Source organism: Trypanosoma cruzi, genomic scaffold (genome assembly GCF_000209065.1).
Source record: "Trypanosoma cruzi strain CL Brener 1047053517101 genomic scaffold, whole genome shotgun sequence".
Classification (NCBI taxonomy): domain Eukaryota; phylum Euglenozoa; class Kinetoplastea; order Trypanosomatida; family Trypanosomatidae; genus Trypanosoma; species Trypanosoma cruzi.
Window position 1 is genome coordinate 170,507 of NW_001849493.1, and position 17,126 is coordinate 187,632.

At 45.8% G+C, this 17,126-nt stretch overlaps 8 protein-coding genes and 1 pseudogene across 8 annotated transcripts, besides 12 other annotated features; 5 read left to right on the top strand and 4 right to left on the bottom strand.

Annotated features, from left to right (window-relative positions):
* Positions 1–442, bottom strand: Tc00.1047053506495.3 (hypothetical protein, conserved; the record flags this gene model as incomplete). The annotated part of the gene is made up of 1 exon (XM_803689.1): positions 1–442. A coding segment is annotated over one exon (442 nt), but the record flags the coding sequence as incomplete, so codon positions are not given.
* Positions 1–16,177: a sequence feature (heterozygous, Esmeraldo-like haplotype).
* Positions 558–595: a sequence feature (A-rich).
* Tc00.1047053506495.6 (hypothetical protein, conserved) lies at positions 658–1,446 on the bottom strand (the record flags this gene model as incomplete). The annotated part of the gene is made up of 1 exon (XM_803687.1): positions 658–1,446. One exon carries the CDS (start codon positions 1,444–1,446, stop codon positions 658–660), a length of 789 nt encoding a protein of 262 aa, XP_808780.1.
* Tc00.1047053506495.9 (hypothetical protein, conserved) lies at positions 1,700–2,158 on the bottom strand (the record flags this gene model as incomplete). The annotated part of the gene is made up of 1 exon (XM_803688.1): positions 1,700–2,158. The coding sequence occupies one exon, from the start codon at positions 2,156–2,158 to the stop codon at positions 1,700–1,702; it is 459 nt and encodes a 152-aa protein (XP_808781.1).
* Positions 2,210–3,235, bottom strand: Tc00.1047053506495.10 (hypothetical protein, conserved; the record flags this gene model as incomplete). The annotated part of the gene is made up of 1 exon (XM_803683.1): positions 2,210–3,235. The coding sequence occupies one exon, from the start codon at positions 3,233–3,235 to the stop codon at positions 2,210–2,212; it is 1,026 nt and encodes a 341-aa protein (XP_808776.1).
* Positions 4,234–4,255: a sequence feature (AT_rich).
* Positions 4,256–4,332: a sequence feature (T-rich).
* Positions 4,333–4,781: a mobile genetic element.
* Positions 4,492–4,521: a sequence feature (AT_rich).
* Positions 4,908–5,063: a sequence feature (AT_rich).
* Positions 5,074–5,493: a mobile genetic element.
* Positions 5,495–5,554: a sequence feature (AT_rich).
* Positions 5,555–5,578: a microsatellite.
* On the top strand, positions 5,637–8,498 carry Tc00.1047053506495.20 (helicase-like protein, putative; the record flags this gene model as incomplete). The annotated part of the gene is made up of 1 exon (XM_803684.1): positions 5,637–8,498. One exon carries the CDS (start codon positions 5,637–5,639, stop codon positions 8,496–8,498), a length of 2,862 nt encoding a protein of 953 aa, XP_808777.1.
* Tc00.1047053506495.24 (hypothetical protein, conserved) lies at positions 8,719–9,120 on the top strand (the record flags this gene model as incomplete). The annotated part of the gene is made up of 1 exon (XM_803690.1): positions 8,719–9,120. One exon carries the CDS (start codon positions 8,719–8,721, stop codon positions 9,118–9,120), a length of 402 nt encoding a protein of 133 aa, XP_808783.1.
* Positions 9,729–10,454, top strand: Tc00.1047053506495.30 (annotated as a pseudogene).
* Tc00.1047053506495.40 (uncharacterized protein) lies at positions 11,066–14,209 on the top strand (the record flags this gene model as incomplete). The annotated part of the gene is made up of 1 exon (XM_803685.1): positions 11,066–14,209. The coding sequence occupies one exon, from the start codon at positions 11,066–11,068 to the stop codon at positions 14,207–14,209; it is 3,144 nt and encodes a 1,047-aa protein (XP_808778.1).
* Positions 16,047–17,030, top strand: Tc00.1047053506495.50 (uncharacterized protein; the record flags this gene model as incomplete). Its single annotated transcript, XM_803686.1, has 1 exon — positions 16,047–17,030. The coding sequence occupies one exon, from the start codon at positions 16,047–16,049 to the stop codon at positions 17,028–17,030; it is 984 nt and encodes a 327-aa protein (XP_808779.1).
* Positions 16,178–16,583: a sequence feature (areas merged during assembly that could not be assigned to a particular haplotype. This can correspond to areas where the two haplotypes were merged or to regions with more than two copies in the genome that were merged during assembly.).
* Positions 16,584–17,126: a sequence feature (heterozygous, non-Esmeraldo-like haplotype).

A 17,126-nucleotide genomic window follows, 5' to 3' on the forward strand; every position in this document is an offset into this window, starting at 1 on the left:
TGAACTTCTTTTTTTTCACAACATCCCGATGATAATCATACAAATCAACGGCTTTGGCTCGCTCATTATGAAGACGCTCGCACAATTCACAATGCTCCTTCAGTGCGGACAAGGACGGGGCTACATTTGCTCTAAATGTCTCGATAGAACCTGAAATAATAGTTGTACGGCATTTTTCTAAATGGTTTGTTACTTCGTTCAGACCATCAAAAACAGAAACCTGTTTTTCATTAGAAATGACGTTCTTATATGCCTTTTCTACACCCTCCAAGGAATCCGATAATGTCGACAATGCCGCAACAAACTTGGAAATCGCAAATTCATATTGAAGAACTGCCTGACAGAATGATTTAACACATGTATGTCGCATTCCGTGATCCTGATCGACAGTGCGCGTTGCCATCCCCAGTAGCGCCTTAGTGCTCAGCTTTAAACGGTCCATTTTTTTTTTTTTACACCACTTTCGATAAAAAAGCTTTAGTGAAAGATAAAAAAGAAATAAAAAGTAATAAATAAATGTTATAATGTAGCAAGCTTCATTAAAATAAATAAGCTAAAAAAACAAAAACAAAATCAAACAAAAAAAAAACAAAAAAAGGTATGTAAAAAAATTCAACATACAAAACAATTTTGTCCACTACAGACGACCCCGCTTCATCAAATGATATCCATCACAATTTTAGACCACATCTCTCTTTCTTTTCTTTGCACCTCATGTGCGAATCGCTCTACAAAGGCTGCAAGATCATCATCGACACAAAAACACTCAAGAAAACAAAAAAGCGCATCCGCGAACTCGGGTTTTACAGTATGAACAGGAGAGTGACCAAAACGCAAAAAACGCGAGATCCAGGGTCGCACATGTCTGTTAAAAAAAAACGCCTGTTCCTGCCTCCAGGGGTCCAATGGGTTCACGTTACTTCTCACGCTAAGTGCCGACTCCGATAGAGCTCTTTGATTCAGCCATGGGCCTTGATACAACATTTCACCAACAGGGCATCCTTCTCGAGGCACCAAAGAGTCGGTGATGAGACCATCGTGAGTTGTCACACCATCGATAATAAGAAAACCGAGCATGGAACTACAAGAGACCTCAACTGTAATCCCCGAACCAAACACATACACAAACACAGAAAATTCCACAGGGGGAACATTTATTGTGCAATTCTGACACCTCGACTTGGGAAACAATTTCTTCTTACCGGTATCCTTTTTACAACCCCCGTCCAAAGAGCGCAAAGGAGAACTACCAACTAAACAATGAACCAAAACAGAAGCATCATGGATATTATTAGAATAAAGTATAAATTCCCTCGAACCTAATTCGTGGTGCAAATCAAACTGGGGATGCAGCTGAAAACCTCCTTGAATTATTTTTTTACCTATTTCTGTTTTGGAGAGAGCGTCTGATAGCACTTGCCTTCGCAAAAAAAAGGTACCCTTCATCTAATGATACATACATCAAAAAGTAAAGAAAAAAACGCATTTAATAATGATGAGAAATCATGCCCTAAAAAAGAAAAACATGCCTCAAAGCAAATAAAACAATTACAACTCGCTTAAATTTAGCGTCTTATATATGCGGTTTTTGTTGTCGCTTAAGAAAATCACCTCTTCCCTCCCTACTTTGAAAAATAAATAAATATATGCATATATTGGGTAACAAGGCTAAATATAATAATACCCAACTTCGTGATTATTACGCACCTAGTTTCTGGTATGACCATTCCTTATTATCCAAGGGACAAACATTTCGTGTTTTTAACCAACGAGATATACAATGGGTGTGAAAAGCGTGGTTACATGCTCCCCAAGAAACGTTACAGTCAGTTGGAGAAAGACTTTGATTGGCCTGACATTCGATACAGAGATCCATTACGTGGTTACGGCAAATGGCACATGTCTCCACTTGAATATCCCAAGACCAAAGAGCTACGGCATTCCAGCGTTTCAGTTCAAATCGTCTTTGTCCTTCGTTGCCCTCAGGAGGAGAAACAGCCTCGCAACATCCCTCTTGCATGATAAATGCTGCATTAGTAATAAAGATCAACAATAGCATGAATGAGAGAAAGGAAATCAATGATAAAGAATATACATATAGGAACCATATCACACACGCACACACCAAGACAAATGAATTGATAAAATAGACTAACATCAAAGCCCCCTAATACCGGAAGGGAAAATTCAGAATTATACGCACCTAAAATCATGTTGAGGAGAGACAAAAAGCACCGTTTATAAAAACTTTATCCATTTTTTTACTGTTCTTTCGATTTACTATGCGGTTACAGTGATACTGTAGGCCATGTCCATCGACCTCTTTGAACCCAGCCAATGCAAACAGTTTTCTTATAAAATTCGCTTCAAAAAACATTTGCAGAGTGCCATCTCCTTTACGAAAAGCAAGATCGTTAACCACTTCATTGCCTTGTCTTGTAAAGCGGAACAAATTGTGGTCTGGAACAGCGTAGTCACGAAAGAGAAGAACACCATTGGGTTTAAGAACTTCTGCAATTTCCTTCAAAGCGTACACCATGGATTCCAACGATGGCAAAGAAGAAATAACAAACACAAGAAGAACCACATCAACCCCATGAGTGCAATCTGACACCTTTTTTAATATTACACTTTTTAACCCTCCGGATTCTTTTCGAACACGAGATTTTTCCGGCCCATCTACAGGCCTTTCGCGCGCACATAAAATGTCATGGGTAAAAGCTGTAAGACGCTGACCCTCAATAAACTCCTTAGAAAGAGGATGGTCCAAAAGGACAGATACCGCATTATCAGAAACATCAAAACCTATAAAGTGCACGTTTTCTCCAAACTGTCTCATCAGTGGCAAAAGTGTACTTCCAGTCCCACATCCGCATTCAAGAATATAAAGGCATTTTGATTGGGTTGAGGAAGAACACATTTCCTTGATCAAGGGAAATGCAAGAATAATGTAGTTTTTTAGTGGAAAGTGACGCTTGTTTGTCCGATAATGTGAATCCCATGCATCAGCTTTGCATGCGGGGGTTGGTAAATGTACAGTTATGCTCTTCGTATTCAGTTCCAGTAACTTTTGCTTACAATTATAAAGATAATTTTGCACTAGTTTTCGTTCATCATCGCTCAGCTCTTCCATCTTTTCCTCCCACGAAAAATCGTTGGCATGGAGCTGAATCTCTTCTGGATCACTAAATTTACCACCGCCACAATTTCTCGTACTCTTTCTAATCACTTCCATGTCTGCGGAAACTAAAAATGGAACATATATAAAAAAATAATCGTTCAGCTGGCAACACGCACAAAGACGCACACAAACGCACACACAAGCAATTTAGCAACAATTGTAGAGCAGAAATAAGCAACATCAAAGTAAAAACGCCAAAAGCGACAGAGTCACTTCCAAAACTGGGTAGACTCCCCAGAAAAAAATCACGACGCACCGCCCCAATCGCCTAAGAGACCCGTTAACTAATTGAAAAATAAACGCATCACTGGCTATAGGTCGGCGCGGCTCGGGCGTCATCCGGATAGAAGGGGCTCCGCCCCCATCCGGGAAGAGGGTTAAAAGACAACGGCCACGAATGGACCGAAGGGCCGCCGGCGGAAGAAAAACTGCCGCGCGAAAAGGAGGGCCGCCCCGGGGACTTTTTTTTTTGAGCAGTTTTTGGAAGCTTTGGTGCTTGGGACGAAATCGGATTGGGGAACGGGGCCGTTACGCGGGGGTTCGGGGCGCCTTCCCCCTTTCGGCGTAAGGGCGGCATATGGCCGACGGCGGGTTAGTATATTCAAGGCTTATTTCCTTTTTTTGTTTTCAAGGAATGGATACCGTAAAAAACCTGAAATGCCGCCCGCAAAATTGCGGAAGATGTGGGTTTTCTTCTCTACCCATGCCTTAATTTTGGTGTAATCAGCGCGGCTCTTGCTCTGCGGGCGAATCTTGCCGACAATATTTAAAGGATTTAACTCAAGAATGTTTTTATTCTAAAAGTATCACGGAAAATCCCAAACAACAAATTAAAAGTATTAAAGGAGTAGGCCCGGCCGAGAATTGTGTAGAAGCATGAGATTGATCTCAGAAAACTTATTGCATGCTTTTTCGGTTTACCACTTGATAAACTGCCAAGATTTTTATCTATGAGGCTAATTTTGTGTTGGATGGGGAAAAAAGAATTTAATTATACATGTGCGATTTGCGAATTCTTACAATCCTCATGGAACGGGATGGCTTTTTTTTCCAAATATTTTTTTTATAAAAAAATTTTTTATGATTTCCTTAATTTATTCTTCTTTAAATTTTTTTTTTCCATTTTTTTTTTCTAATTGTTTTTCTTTTTTAGGAGCTTGTGAAAAGAATGTTCAAGGTGTAAGCTTTCTACCCAATTCAATATATCCTGAAAGATCGAATATATCTCTGCAGGACTTTTTTTCTACTTTATGGATCTTTGGTTTACCGCGATTGAAGGAATTAGGGAACCAATGGCGTCTGGACGATTGATATTTATTTATTTTTATTTCTTATTTTTACGCCCACCCCCTTTTTGAATCCATCCTTGTGGTGGGGTTTTGTGGTTGGAGAACCCCAAAGCCTTCCACCTCCTAAGTAATAATATTTTTAGTTCTAACAAAGTGCGACATGCCACGGGAGCGGCTATCGGAATGTGTATATTTATTTGGAGAAAATATTGAGTCTAATTCACTGCCTCTTCATTTACCCCTTTTTCCCCGTCTTGTTTGATTTTCTTTTAGATAAATTCGGGATTTGGCCAAAAACCCAGACGAATATTATATATGTAAACGCCAGAACAAGAGAGGCATCTTTTTTTTGAAGATGCGTTTTCCTGCAACAGTGTATTTGTGGGTTTTTTTTTTTTGCTGAAAAGGTAGACCAGAGCTATCTTTTTTGCACCCACTTTTTTTTTTTGAATTTTTAAAATTCTTTTGAATTTTTTAAAATAAAAAAGCCTTAAAATTTTCTTTTTAAAACCTTAAAAAACTTTCAAAATTTTTCAAAAAATTTATTTTAATTCAAAAAACTAAATAAATTTTTTTTTTTTTGATTTTTTTAAGGCTTTTTATAGGAGCTTGTGAAGAGAATGATCGCAGGAAAGCTGGCTAACTTAATTAATTTTAAATCCTGATAATAAAGAATTCACTTCTTTATGATACTTTTCTGTCTTGTGAACGTGGGAAGAACACAACTTTAGGTGGAACAGGGAGCAGACAGCGAATAGGCAATTTTATTCTTGTTTTGTCATCTCAGCCCCTCGATTCCGACCACGCGGCGGGGTCTTGTGGTTGGAGTACCCCAAATTCTGCCACTTCGTAAGTAATAATATTCAGATCTTAACTGAGGACTAAGGACCATGCTAGTGGTTCACAGAATTTATATATTGAATGAAAAGAAAATATTGAAGCAATTAACTAACGAACCTTTTTTCCTAACTTGTTTGGTTTCCATAGATTTTCAGGATCCGGCCAGCTGCCCAGAAGATTATTCTTTTTTTTTAAATTTCTTAAAATCCTTTAAATTTTTCTTTAAAATTTATTTGAATAAAAATTTATTTTTATTTTTACTTTTATTGTTTGTGGCTTTTGTGTATTTTTACCGGCAATAAATCTAGTTTTTTTCTTTTTTTGATATGAGGAAAATACATATTTATGATGATCTTTTTTTTTTTTTTCCTTTGCATTTGTTGAATCTGGGACGAACAACAAAAACGACAAAACAGCAAAGACATCAAATGGCTAATCGGACCAGGCTTTTCAATTGTGCATATGGTTTCTATATTGCCATGCATCCGTGGCTTAAGGGGTCGGGATATGTAAAGGTGGGCTACACAGCAAACCTCTCTCGCCGACTTGAAATGGCTTCGTTCACGACGTGTTTTACCCCTGAGTGGTCTTATTTTGCTGTTTTTGAGTTGGAGAGTATCAAGGAGGCTTTTCTTCTGGAGCAGGCGGTGCTGTTTCTTTTTAAAGATAGACGTGTTTCTAACCGTGAATTGATCCAAGGGAGTGCTAAGGAAGTCTTGGAAGGAGCACGGCGTGTTTGTCTTGCATTGAACCTCAACGCATTGGTGAACATGCAGCCCAACTACAGCTCGACCGAGAGTCCTGTTCGTGGCAGGAGTGGAAGAGAGTTGTTTCCTGATAACGTCTCCTCGACACATAATGCATTGAGGCCAAACACCCTCGGGAGGTACATGGAAGCACTAGAGAAACTTTATGACTCTGTGCGAAAACCTGCATTATGCGACAAGATAACTGTAGACAGGGGTGAGAAATTTGCTGAAAACGAGGAAGAGGAGGAATACGACCTTGATGTTTTGGAGACATACAAAGAGGAGTCTTTCTCTTTAACCAAACTTCGCCCATACCAGCAAGAAGCTGTGACGCGATGTCGTGAGGAGCTTGAGAGTCATGGCGCTACCATCTGCCAAATGGCCTGCAGATGTGGGAAGACTCCTGTTGCGTTTAAAATTATAGAGTATTATTTAAAGAATAAACGAGATACAAGGGTACTTTACCTTGTACCAGGTTTAACGCTACTCCGACAAACGGTAAGAAAATTGTACAGTTACGGTTTAAGGGAAATTAAGTATCTTCTTATTGGATCTTACCCTACCTCTGTATCGCTTGGCGATGGAAATTCTCTCATGATGACTACTGATGAAGGGGTAATTGAAAATGTATTCAAGGGTTCTTCATCACAGATGGTCGTCATTAGCACATATCAGTCATCACATATCGTCTCAAAACTCTCGGTGTTTGACTTAACAGTCTTCGATGAATGCCATCGTGTTTGTGGAAGTGCCTCAATAACTAATTTTAACAGCGTTCTTTTTCAACCACGTTCCGGAAACCGATTGTTTCTTACCGCGACTCCTGCCTACGATACACCAATAAAGATGGATAACACACATCTTTTTGGTGGAATAGCATACCGCTATTATCTCAGAGAAGGAATCGATGCAGGTTACGTGAACGCGTTTTCATTAAGAATTGTTTTGGGAGAAGAAATGGATGACATGAATCCTTACTTTTATGAAGCAATGCGCATTGTAGACAAAATGATAGTTTACTGCCGAAGTATTGAGCATGCTATTCAACTAACGGAAAGTTTAAAATGCCCTTTTCCTGATGATACCGTTCCATTTAATGTGATGCTCGCGCATTCCAGAATGGGTTGCAGAGTCGTTACAGATGTTCTGCGTGACTTTTCTGCCTCGAAGCGTTGTATATTGTTCAATGTTCGCTTATTTCAAGAGGGTGTAGAGATACCTGATCTTAACGCAGTTTTTTTTGCTGCACCAAGATACAGTTCCCGTGATATTGTTCAGAGCATTTGCCGGCCACTCAATAAAATGGAAAACAAACCAAAATCCTATGTGTTTTTGCCAGCTACCATTGATAAGAACCTACCAGAGACACATCCTGTTAATCTTCAGAAATTCTCTACCCTGATCCCTTTTACGGATGCGTTAATGGATGAGGACCCCATTCTGTTTGAATACCTGATTGATCCTCAGAAGGTTTCCTATGACATTGACGTTGTTGGTCTGAGGTCTCTTAAACTTTCTTCTGAACGCTTGCGGAAGTTTGTTCTTCCTGCCATACGACGGGGTGTTCGATATACCAATCAGAACACTGATCGGCTGCATAGGGCTGCGCGCATACCGTGGAAATCTGCATTTGGTGAACTGAGACGCATTGTTTTGGAGTGTAACCGGTATCCAAAAACGAACGATGCTTGGGTGATCGGGAAAAAATCCGTTTCTATGGCCTTATTTTACCGGTATGCACGAAAAGGGTATCGTCAGTACATGAATCACGAGCCCTCTTACCTTAAGGTATACCAGATTCGGGATTTGGAGTCACTCCCTCTATGGCAAAGTTATGGCATGCAGGGGCCATATCCATGGGAGGAGTGTCTCCGTACCCTTCGCAATTATCTAAGTATGCATGCCCATGTACCTCCACTTGATGTACACAAGGGAGGATACATTGGCTTGGACGCTACACCATTTGAGCGTCTTAGTGGGGCTCTGATGCATATCAATCAGTGTGATGCGCATGACAAACTGCGTTTGGATTTATCGAAACAAAAGGATCTAGATGATCTGTGTGGAGCGTATGGTCTTAAATGGCGAAAGCGGCGTGACGCATCTGGGAAAGTGATTCCTGGAGAGACAACTTTTATTAACGAGTCCTACGAGAGGTTTAAAAAACTGTATGGGTCTTGCCATAGAAACCAGTTCCAGAAGTACATAGATCAGCATTTTCCCGGATATCCGGAGAAACATGAGCGTATGGAGGATCCACGGAACCTAAAAAAAGGTCGCGTTCCACCTCGACATGTGTCGAGAGACGAGCGGAACAAAATGCACTCAGCCGGACGGGTGATGTGTAGAGTGTGCCGAAGGCACATTGCCGTGAAGGCATGGGAGAGACATTTAAAGAGCCATCCACATCTGGCAAAATTGCAGCAGGTAACACTGTGAATAATTCCAGCACGGTAAAAAAACTGAAAAATACAGGTAAGGATTTATTAGATGTCCCATGGAGAAAATCTAACGCCCATGGTATCTTTTTCTCAATTGCATATTTTGGTCTCTCCTTCCCCCTTGTTTATAGTTTGTTTGTTTTTTTTTGTTGCTTTGCGTTTCTTTGGGAGCCAAGAAAAAAAGGAATTACAAAAAGAAAATACAAGAAAGGAAGCAAATGTCGGTCTTTGTTAGAAAGGGCGCAGCGGGAAGGGTTAATGCAGATCGTCTGTATGCTTTCAATAAGACACTTAAAAAAGACGTTTTGCGTGAGCGAAGCTACTGGGAGGTGAGTAAAGACAGTCACCCAGTCAACCGTTGGTCTTACCGTCGCTGGAAGAGGCGTAAAGAAGAGTTGTCCATCTTTGAAGAAAGGCTAGATAAGGTGCCTGTTGATCAAAAATTCAAGATAAAAAAGCTGCTGACGGTGGCAAACATATCAGTTGTTGGCCCCATTGCGTTGTTCTTCTATTTTCTTTTTTGTTACTGGCGTCATCGTCTTTGGGGCATCACTCCAATTGATGGTGCAAGCGCGATAGCGAGAGGCGTGCAGAACCTCCCGAGACCACCCGGTTACTAAACACAACCCCTTTTTTTTTGCACGTGTTTCCAGGAATGCATTTTTGTATTATTCTTCAGTTAGTTGGAAGTAGGAAAAGCGCCTATTCCGTCGATGTGTCTTTGCCTCCTCCTGCCGTGTCAACCACAGGGGAAGGACAGAGCCGCCACCTTCATGATGATGATGGTGGTGTCGCTTTATCAAACCAATACCTGGAGGTCGTGGAAACTGAGCTGGTTTTCGGCGTTGTCGCATACTGTGCAATTGGCGTGAATTTAGCTGAGTTTGGTATTTCATTGGTTGTTTTTATGCTTTTGCATTTGCGTTGTGCGTTCAATTCTGGGTTTTGACTTTAAGAAAATGGGAGACAGCGGTGCGAAAGCAAGGCCACCCCTATTTTTGGGTGCAATGGCGCGCGATTGCGTTGCGTATGCCTTGTAGTACCTTAGATTCTACTGTATTTACCTGTGTGAGGTTGGTGAGAAAAGGCAAACAATGCCCCTAAAGGGGGGTACTCACTATCTTTTCATTGCTTTTTTTGCCTTGACGTGTGGATATAAGGCGAAAATCAAACCAAAAAGAACAGTTGCAAAAGGATTTAAAGCAAAAACACTTTTTAGCAAGAAGGTATGCCCACTTTTGAACAATGGAGGGATTTTGAAATTAAGTACACGGTCACTTTATTTGCAAGGGTAAAAATAAACGCAGTCCCCTCTCAGGTACTGAAATAAGAAGAAATGGAGAAGCGAAAGGCAGAGGAGACAGACCTCGGAGGGATGCTACGAGTCTGGGTACAATGCGAGGTGGCATCATTTCATGGAAGTTCCTGGAGGCGAGGGGAAACCAAAACAGTCATGGACTTACAAGGCAGTTGGCGGTACCTTCGAAAGGATGACGGTGTGGAGCAATCAGCTGCAGAGCGTCTCAGGCTGATGGTGCTCACCTCGGACAGGGGATGGCCGTACTCGTGGGAACGGGGGAAAAGTGTATAAATCCACTCGTGACTGCTATGTGAACTGTGAGATGGAGCGAGTGTGGCAGATCGTCAGGAATGATCTAACCGAATTGCTTAGCACTCATGCTGAGGCCGACTTTAAGCATTATCCGTGTCTCTTGGTTGGGACGCCCGGGATCGGGAAGTCGATGGCTGCCGGCTCGTACCTCCTTTACCAGCTGCTGCACTGCGATGCCAAGAAACTCCATTTATTTGTCTACATTTTTGGTGGAAGCACGAAGTACGAGTCTGACAAGATCACCAAAACCGTGACAAGGTACGAGGGTGAGATAACATTCTCAAAAATCTGGAAGGGTCTGGCTCGGCGTGGGGTGAAGGGGTATATTATTTACGATGTGGCAGTGAAAGGTTTTTTGATTCGTCTTTCAGAAGATTGGACATGATTCCGATGATACCACCAAACAAAAATAAGTCCAGAGGATGAGCGAAGCAACTTTCCATTAGGGACATGTGATGCTTTGCTTCCATAATACTAGCGCGATAACAAAAAACCGTGTCACTGCAGCCCTATTTTCACCAAACGGGTTTCAGATCCTTGTAATGGACTTGTACTTCACCGCACTCGTAGCTCCTTTTCCTTTGCCTTACTTGTAGGGCCACCACCTGCCCTTCTCATCGTGAGGCCGCTCACTTCGTGTTTTTATTTATCTATTCTGCCGAGAAACGCTGAGAAATAGTCACTTTGGGAAAAAGGATTTTGTGGTCCACCATAAGTAGTGACAGTTTCTACTGTTTTTTTGCTGCTTTTCCGTCAATGTTGTCTTTTGCCCTCCTCCACGAAGGAATTTAACAACGCAAGCCAATTGCTACTGTGCACTCCGAAGTCTCTGAAAGGACCCAGAACAGACCGTTCACGCATATATACACCAGAGCAGCTGCTGTCAAGATAACACACACAAACACACCAAGGTCGCAGTGTGAGCTGATCCAGCGGAAGGAGGGAAGGAAAAGATGGCTCACCACCAAATGCCCAACATGTTCCGGAATTTTTTTGCTTCTGCGGTGCTGCTTCTCTTATTTGTGCTGATATGCTGCGGCACCTGTGAAGCCACGAGGGGTACGCCAACTGGGTCGGGGAATGAAAGTGGAGTTGGCAGCTTCATGAGCGAGGGCTCGTCCAAGGAACGAAGTGAAGGTGGCAGCTCCATGAGCGAGGGTTCGTCCCAGGAACGAAGTGGAGTTGGCAGCTTCATGAGCGAGGGTTCGTCCAAGGAACGAAGTGGAGTTGGCAGCTTCATGAGCGAGGGTTCTTCTCAGGAACGAAGTGGAGTTGGCAGCTTCATGAGCGAGGGTTCGTCCCAGGAACGAAGTGAAGGTGGCAGCTTCATGAGCGAGGGCTCGTCCAAGGAACGAAGTGAGGGTGGCAGCTTCATGAGCGAGGGTTCGTCTCAGGAACGAAGTGGAGTTGGCAGCTTCATGAGCGAGGGCTCGTCCAAGGAACGAAGTGAAGGTGGCAGCTTCATGAGCGAGGGCTCGTCCAAGGAACGAAGTGAAGGTGGCAGCTCCATGAGCGAGGGTTCTTCTCAGGAACGAAGTGAAGGTGGCAGCTCCATGAGCGAGGGTTCATCTCAGGAACGAAGTGGAGTTGACAGCTCCATGAGCGAGGGTTCGTCTCAGGAACGAAGTGGAGTTGGCAGCTTCATGAGCGAGGGTTCGTCTCAGGAACGAAGTGGAGTTGACAGCTCCATGAGCGAGGGTTCGTCTCAGGAACGAAGTGGAGTTGGCAGCTTCATGAGCGAGGGTTCGTCTCAGGAACGAAGTGGAGTTGGCAGCTTCATGAGCGAGGGTTCGTCTCAGGAACGAAGTGGAGTTGACAGCTTCATGAGCGAGGGTTCGTCTCAGGAACGAAGTGAAGGTGGCAGCTTCATGAGCGAGGGCTCGTCCAAGGAACGAAGTGGAGTTGGCAGCTTCATGAGCGAGGGTTCGTCTCAGGAAGGAAGTGGAGTTGACAGCTCCATGAGCGAGGGTTCGTCTCAGGAACGAAGTGGAGTTGGCAGCTCCATGAGCGAGGGCTCGTCCAAAGAACGAAGTGGAGTTGGCAGCTTCATGAGCGAGGGTTCGTCCAAGGAACGAAGTGGAGTTGGCAGCTTCATGAGCGAGGGTTCGTCCCAGGAACGAAGTGGAGTTGGCAGCTTCATGAGCGAGGGTTCGTCCCAGGAACGAAGTGGAGTTGGCAGCTTCATGAGCGAGGGTTCGTCCAAGGAACGAAGTGGAGTTGGCAGCTTCATGAGCGAGGGTTCGTCCAAGGAACGAAGTGGAGTTGGCAGCTTCATGAGCGAGGGTTCGTCCCAGGAACGAAGTGGAGTTGGCAGCTTCATGAGCGAGGGTTCGTCCCAGGAACGAAGTGGAGTTGGCAGCTTCATGAGCGAGGGCTCGTCCCAGGAACGAAGTGGAGTTGGCAGCTTCATGAGCGAGGGCTCGTCCAAGGAACGAAGTGGAGTTGGCAGCTTCATGAGCGAGGGCTCGTCCCAGGAACGAAGTGGAGTTGGCAGCTTCATGAGCGAGGGTTCGTCCCAGGAACGAAGTGGAGTTGGCAGCTTCATGAGCGAGGGTTCGTCCCAGGAACGAAGTGGAGGTGGCAGCTTCATGAGCGAGGGTTCGTCCCAGGAACGAAGTGGAGTTGGCAGCTTCATGAACGAGGGCTCGTCTCAGGAACGAAGTGAAGGTGGCAGCTCCATGAGCGAGGGTTCGTCCAAGGAACGAAGTGGAGTTGGCAGCTTCATGAGCGAGGGTTCGTCCCAGGAACGAAGTGGAGGTGGCAGCTTCATGAGCGAGGGCTCGTCCCAGGAACGAAGTGGAGTTGGCAGTTTCATGAGCGAGGGTTCGTCTCAGGAACGAAGTGAAGGTGGCAGCTCCATGAGCGAGGGTTCGTCCAAGGAACGAAGTGGAGTTGGCAGCTTCATGAGCGAGGGTTCGTCCCAGGAACGAAGTGGAGGTGGCAGCTTCATGAGCGAGGGTTCGTCCCAGGAACGAAGTGGAGGTGGCAGCTTCATGAGCGAGGGTTCGTCCAAGGAACGAAGTGGAGTTGGCAACTTCATGAGCGAGGGTTCGTCCAAGGAACGAAGTGGAGTTGGCAGCTCCATGAGCGAGGGTTCGTCTCAGGAACGAAGTGGAGTTGGCAGCTTCATGAGCGAGGGCTCGTCCAAGGAACGAAGTGGAGTTGGCAGCTTCATGAGCGAGGGCTCGTCCCAGGAACGAAGTGGAGTTGGCAGCTTCATGAGCGAGGGTTCGTCCCAGGAACGAAGTGGAGTTGGCAGCTTCATGAGCGAGGGTTCGTCCAAGGAACGAAGTGGAGTTGGCAGCTTCATGAGCGAGGGTTCGTCCCAGGAACGAAGTGGAGGTGGCAGCTTCATGAGCGAGGGTTCGTCCCAGGAACGAAGTGGAGTTGGCAGCTTCATGAGCGAGGGCTCGTCCAAGGAACGAAGTGGAGTTGACAGCTTCATGAGCGAGGGTTCGTCCCAGGAACGAAGTGGAGTTGGCAGCTCCATGAGCGAGGGTTCGTCTCAGGAACGAAGTGGAGTTGGCAGCTTCATGAGCGAGGGTTCGTCCAAGGAACGAAGTGGAGTTGGCAGCTTCATGAGCGAGGGTTCTTCTCAGGAAAAAAGTGAAGGTGGCAGCTCCATGAGCGAGGGTTCGTCAAAGGAACGAAGTGGAGTTGGCAGCTCCATGAGCGAGGGTTCTTCTCAGGAAAAAAGTGAAGGTGGCAGCTCCATGAGCGAGGGTTCGTCTCAGGAACGAAGTGGAGTTGGCAGCTTCATGAGCGAGGGCTCGTCCAAGGAACGAAGTGGAGTTGGCAGCTCCATGAGCGAGGGTTCGTCCCAGGAACGAAGTGGAGTTGGCAGCTTCATGAGCGAGGGTTCGTCCAAGGAACGAAGTGGAGTTGGCAGCTTCATGAGCGAGGGTTCCTCCAAGGAACGAAGTGGAGGTGGCAGCTTCATGAGCGAGGGCTCGTCCAAGGAACGAAGTGGAGTTGGCAGCTCCATGAGCGAGGGTTCGTCCCAGGAACAAAGTGAAGGTGGCGGCTGTAGGCATAAAGGTGTGTCGCTTGTCATTCTACTTCTTCTGGGAATTTGGACTTTTGCGGTAGTTTATTGATTGTGATGCTGTTTTTTTATTTTTTACATCTGTCTCTCTACGCACTCTCTTAATATAAGTTTTTTGGCGGCATTGCACCTGTTTTTTTTTTTTTAACGTTTGTCCATTCTTTAAATTATGAAGACGATTTTTGTTGTAATTAAATGCCTTCTCTGCTGGAGACCAGCACAGCGGTGCTTTATTTTGTACGTTTTGTTTTTTTTTAGGAGTAAGGGGATCTGCTGGCTGTTTCCGTCTGATTTTTTTGATTTTTGAGGTATTTTGTACCACGCCGACGGATGCCGATGGAAATAATATGGAATTGATCAGTAGAGGAACGAATGGAGTGTCACGGTGTAATATAAACGGTGCGTGGACACAGTGGGTTTAATCGGCTGAAACAAATAGAGACATGTTTCTGCTGGCAAAATTGACGCAGAAGCGTGGGATGCCTCTCTGTGATCCTTTGCGATAAGATTTTTTTTTTTTTTTTTTTGGTTATTTCGTGAAAATTTTGTAAAAGGACGGGTTTCTGATGGTTGAGAAATAAATGTTCCGCGATTTTTGAATTTCGTGGCTGCGGTGCACTCCCGAGTTGGGCCTGTTCTTATTTTTTCTTTGTCTTACGCCCGTGCTGTGTTGTTGTTTCTCTTCAGTTGCCTGATTCTTCTTGTTTTCTTTTCTTTTTCTTTGCGCACCTACATGCACACGTAGCCCCACGCAGACGATATGTATGACATGACGATGCACCTGGATGACCCTTTCTTATTCCCTGCTGGCCTTTGCGTGTCGCTGCTGCTGTGTCCGAACTAGGAGGAGGAAGGACACACGGATAGTGCGGTGTGCTTCTTTTTCCCTGTGGGTGTAGGGTACCGCGTGTGGCCGTTTGGAGTGAGGCGCCGCATCCCACTGAGGGCGGGACAGCAGTAAATTTTGTCACCGCGTGGCGGGTGGCTGAGGGGCCGCCCCTGCACGTGACTAGCGGTGTGTTTGTTCCGGATCTGTGGAAAAGAGTTGGGGGGTGACTTCTGGCACGGTGTATGTTTTTTTTGTGGAGGGCCGGCTTTTTCCCGTGCGCGGTCTGGCAGCGTTGTCACTGTGCGCATGTGTGGGGGATGGGGCTGTGGCGCCGGCCAGGGGGAGGGTCTTGGTGGTTCTTTCCCCTGCCTGCTGGTTGTCCCTTCCGTGCTTCCTGTCTTTTTTTGCTGCTGTTTCCCTTTTTACTTTGCTCCTGCGTTCCTGCGCGGAATGGCCGCATGCTTTCGGACCGTGTTGATCGTGAGTGCCCCTTGACGACACGTCTCTCTCTACTGGTCGTGATGTGTGTTGCAGCGCGGGATGCCTGGCCCGCACACACCGACGACCCGCCTTAGTGCGCATGATGGCCGGTGGGGAATGGCGGAGCGTGGCGACGGGGTTTTGTGGAGCCAGTGGGCGCGGGGTCTGCGAGAGGGTCATTGCCCTTTTCCGCACCCTCTTTGTCTGTGTGTGTGCTGGGCTCCGCAGTGCCTTGCCGCGTTGTTTTTTTTCTCCAAGGGCGACGGCTGTCCATGTTGATTTTTTTTTCACTGGGTTTTCTTGTGTTCCGCTGATGCAGAGAGCGGTCTGCTTTGCTCACCACTGTCATTTCTGATTTTTCGCTGCCGTTGCTTTCACCACTTCTTGAACACACACCACACACCATGAAAGGAAGTTACTAACAAGCGATAATCGTTACTGTGCACTCCGAAGTCTCTGAAAGGACCCAGAACAGACCGTTCACGCATATATACACCAGAGCAGCTGCTGTCAAGATAACACACACAAACACACCAAGGTCGCAGTGTGAGCTGATCCAGCGGAAGGAGGGAAGGAAAAGATGGCTCACCACCAAATGCCCAACATGTTCCGGAATTTTTTTGCTTCTGCGGTGCTGCTTCTCTTATTTGTGCTGATATGCTGCGGCACCTGTGAAGCCACGAGGGGTACGCCAACTGGGTCGGGGAATGAAAGTGAAGGTGGCAGCTTCATGAGCGAGGGTTCGTCCCAGGAACGAAGTGAAGGTGGCAGCTCCATGAGCGAGGGTTCGTCTCAGGAACGAAGTGAAGGTGGCAGCTCCATGAGCGAGGGTTCGTCTCAGGAACGAAGTGAAGGTGGCAGCTCCATGAGCGAGGGTTCGTCCCAGGAACGAAGTGGAGTTGGCAGCTTCATGAGCGAGGGCTCGTCCAAGGAACGAAGTGAAGGTGGCAGCTTCATGAGCGAGGGTTCGTCTCAGGAACGAAGTGGAGTTGACAGCTTCATGAGCGAGGGTTCGTCTCAGGAACGAAGTGAAGGTGGCAGCTCCATGAGCGAGGGTTCGTCTCAGGAACAAAGTGAAGGTGGCAGCTTCATGAGCGAGGGTTCGTCTCAGGAACGAAGTGGAGTTGACAGCTTCATGAGCGAGGGTTCGTCTCAGGAACGAAGTGAAGGTGGCAGCTCCATGAGCGAGGGTTCGTCCCAGGAACGAAGTGAAGGTGGCAGCTCCATGAGCGAGGGTTCGTCCCAGGAACGAAGTGGAGTTGGCAGCTTCATGAGCGAGGGTTCGTCCCAGGAACGAAGTGGAGTTGGCAGCTCCATGAGCGAGGGCTCGTCTCAGGAACGAAGTGGAGTTGGCAGCTCCATGAGCGAGGGCTCGTCCAAGGAACGAAGTGAGGGTGGCAGCTCCATGAGCGAGAGTTCGTCCAAGGAACGAAGTGGAGTTGGCAGCTCCATGAGCGAGGGTTCGTCCCAGGAACAAAGTGAAGGTGGCGGCTGTAGGCATAAAGGTGTGTCGCTTGTCATTCTACTTCTTCTGGGAATTTGGACTTTTGCGGTAGTTTATTGATTGTGATGCTGTTTTTTTATTTTTTACATCTGTCTCTCTACGCACTCTCTAATATAAGTTTTTTGGCGGCATTGCACCTGCTTTTTTTTTTTTTAA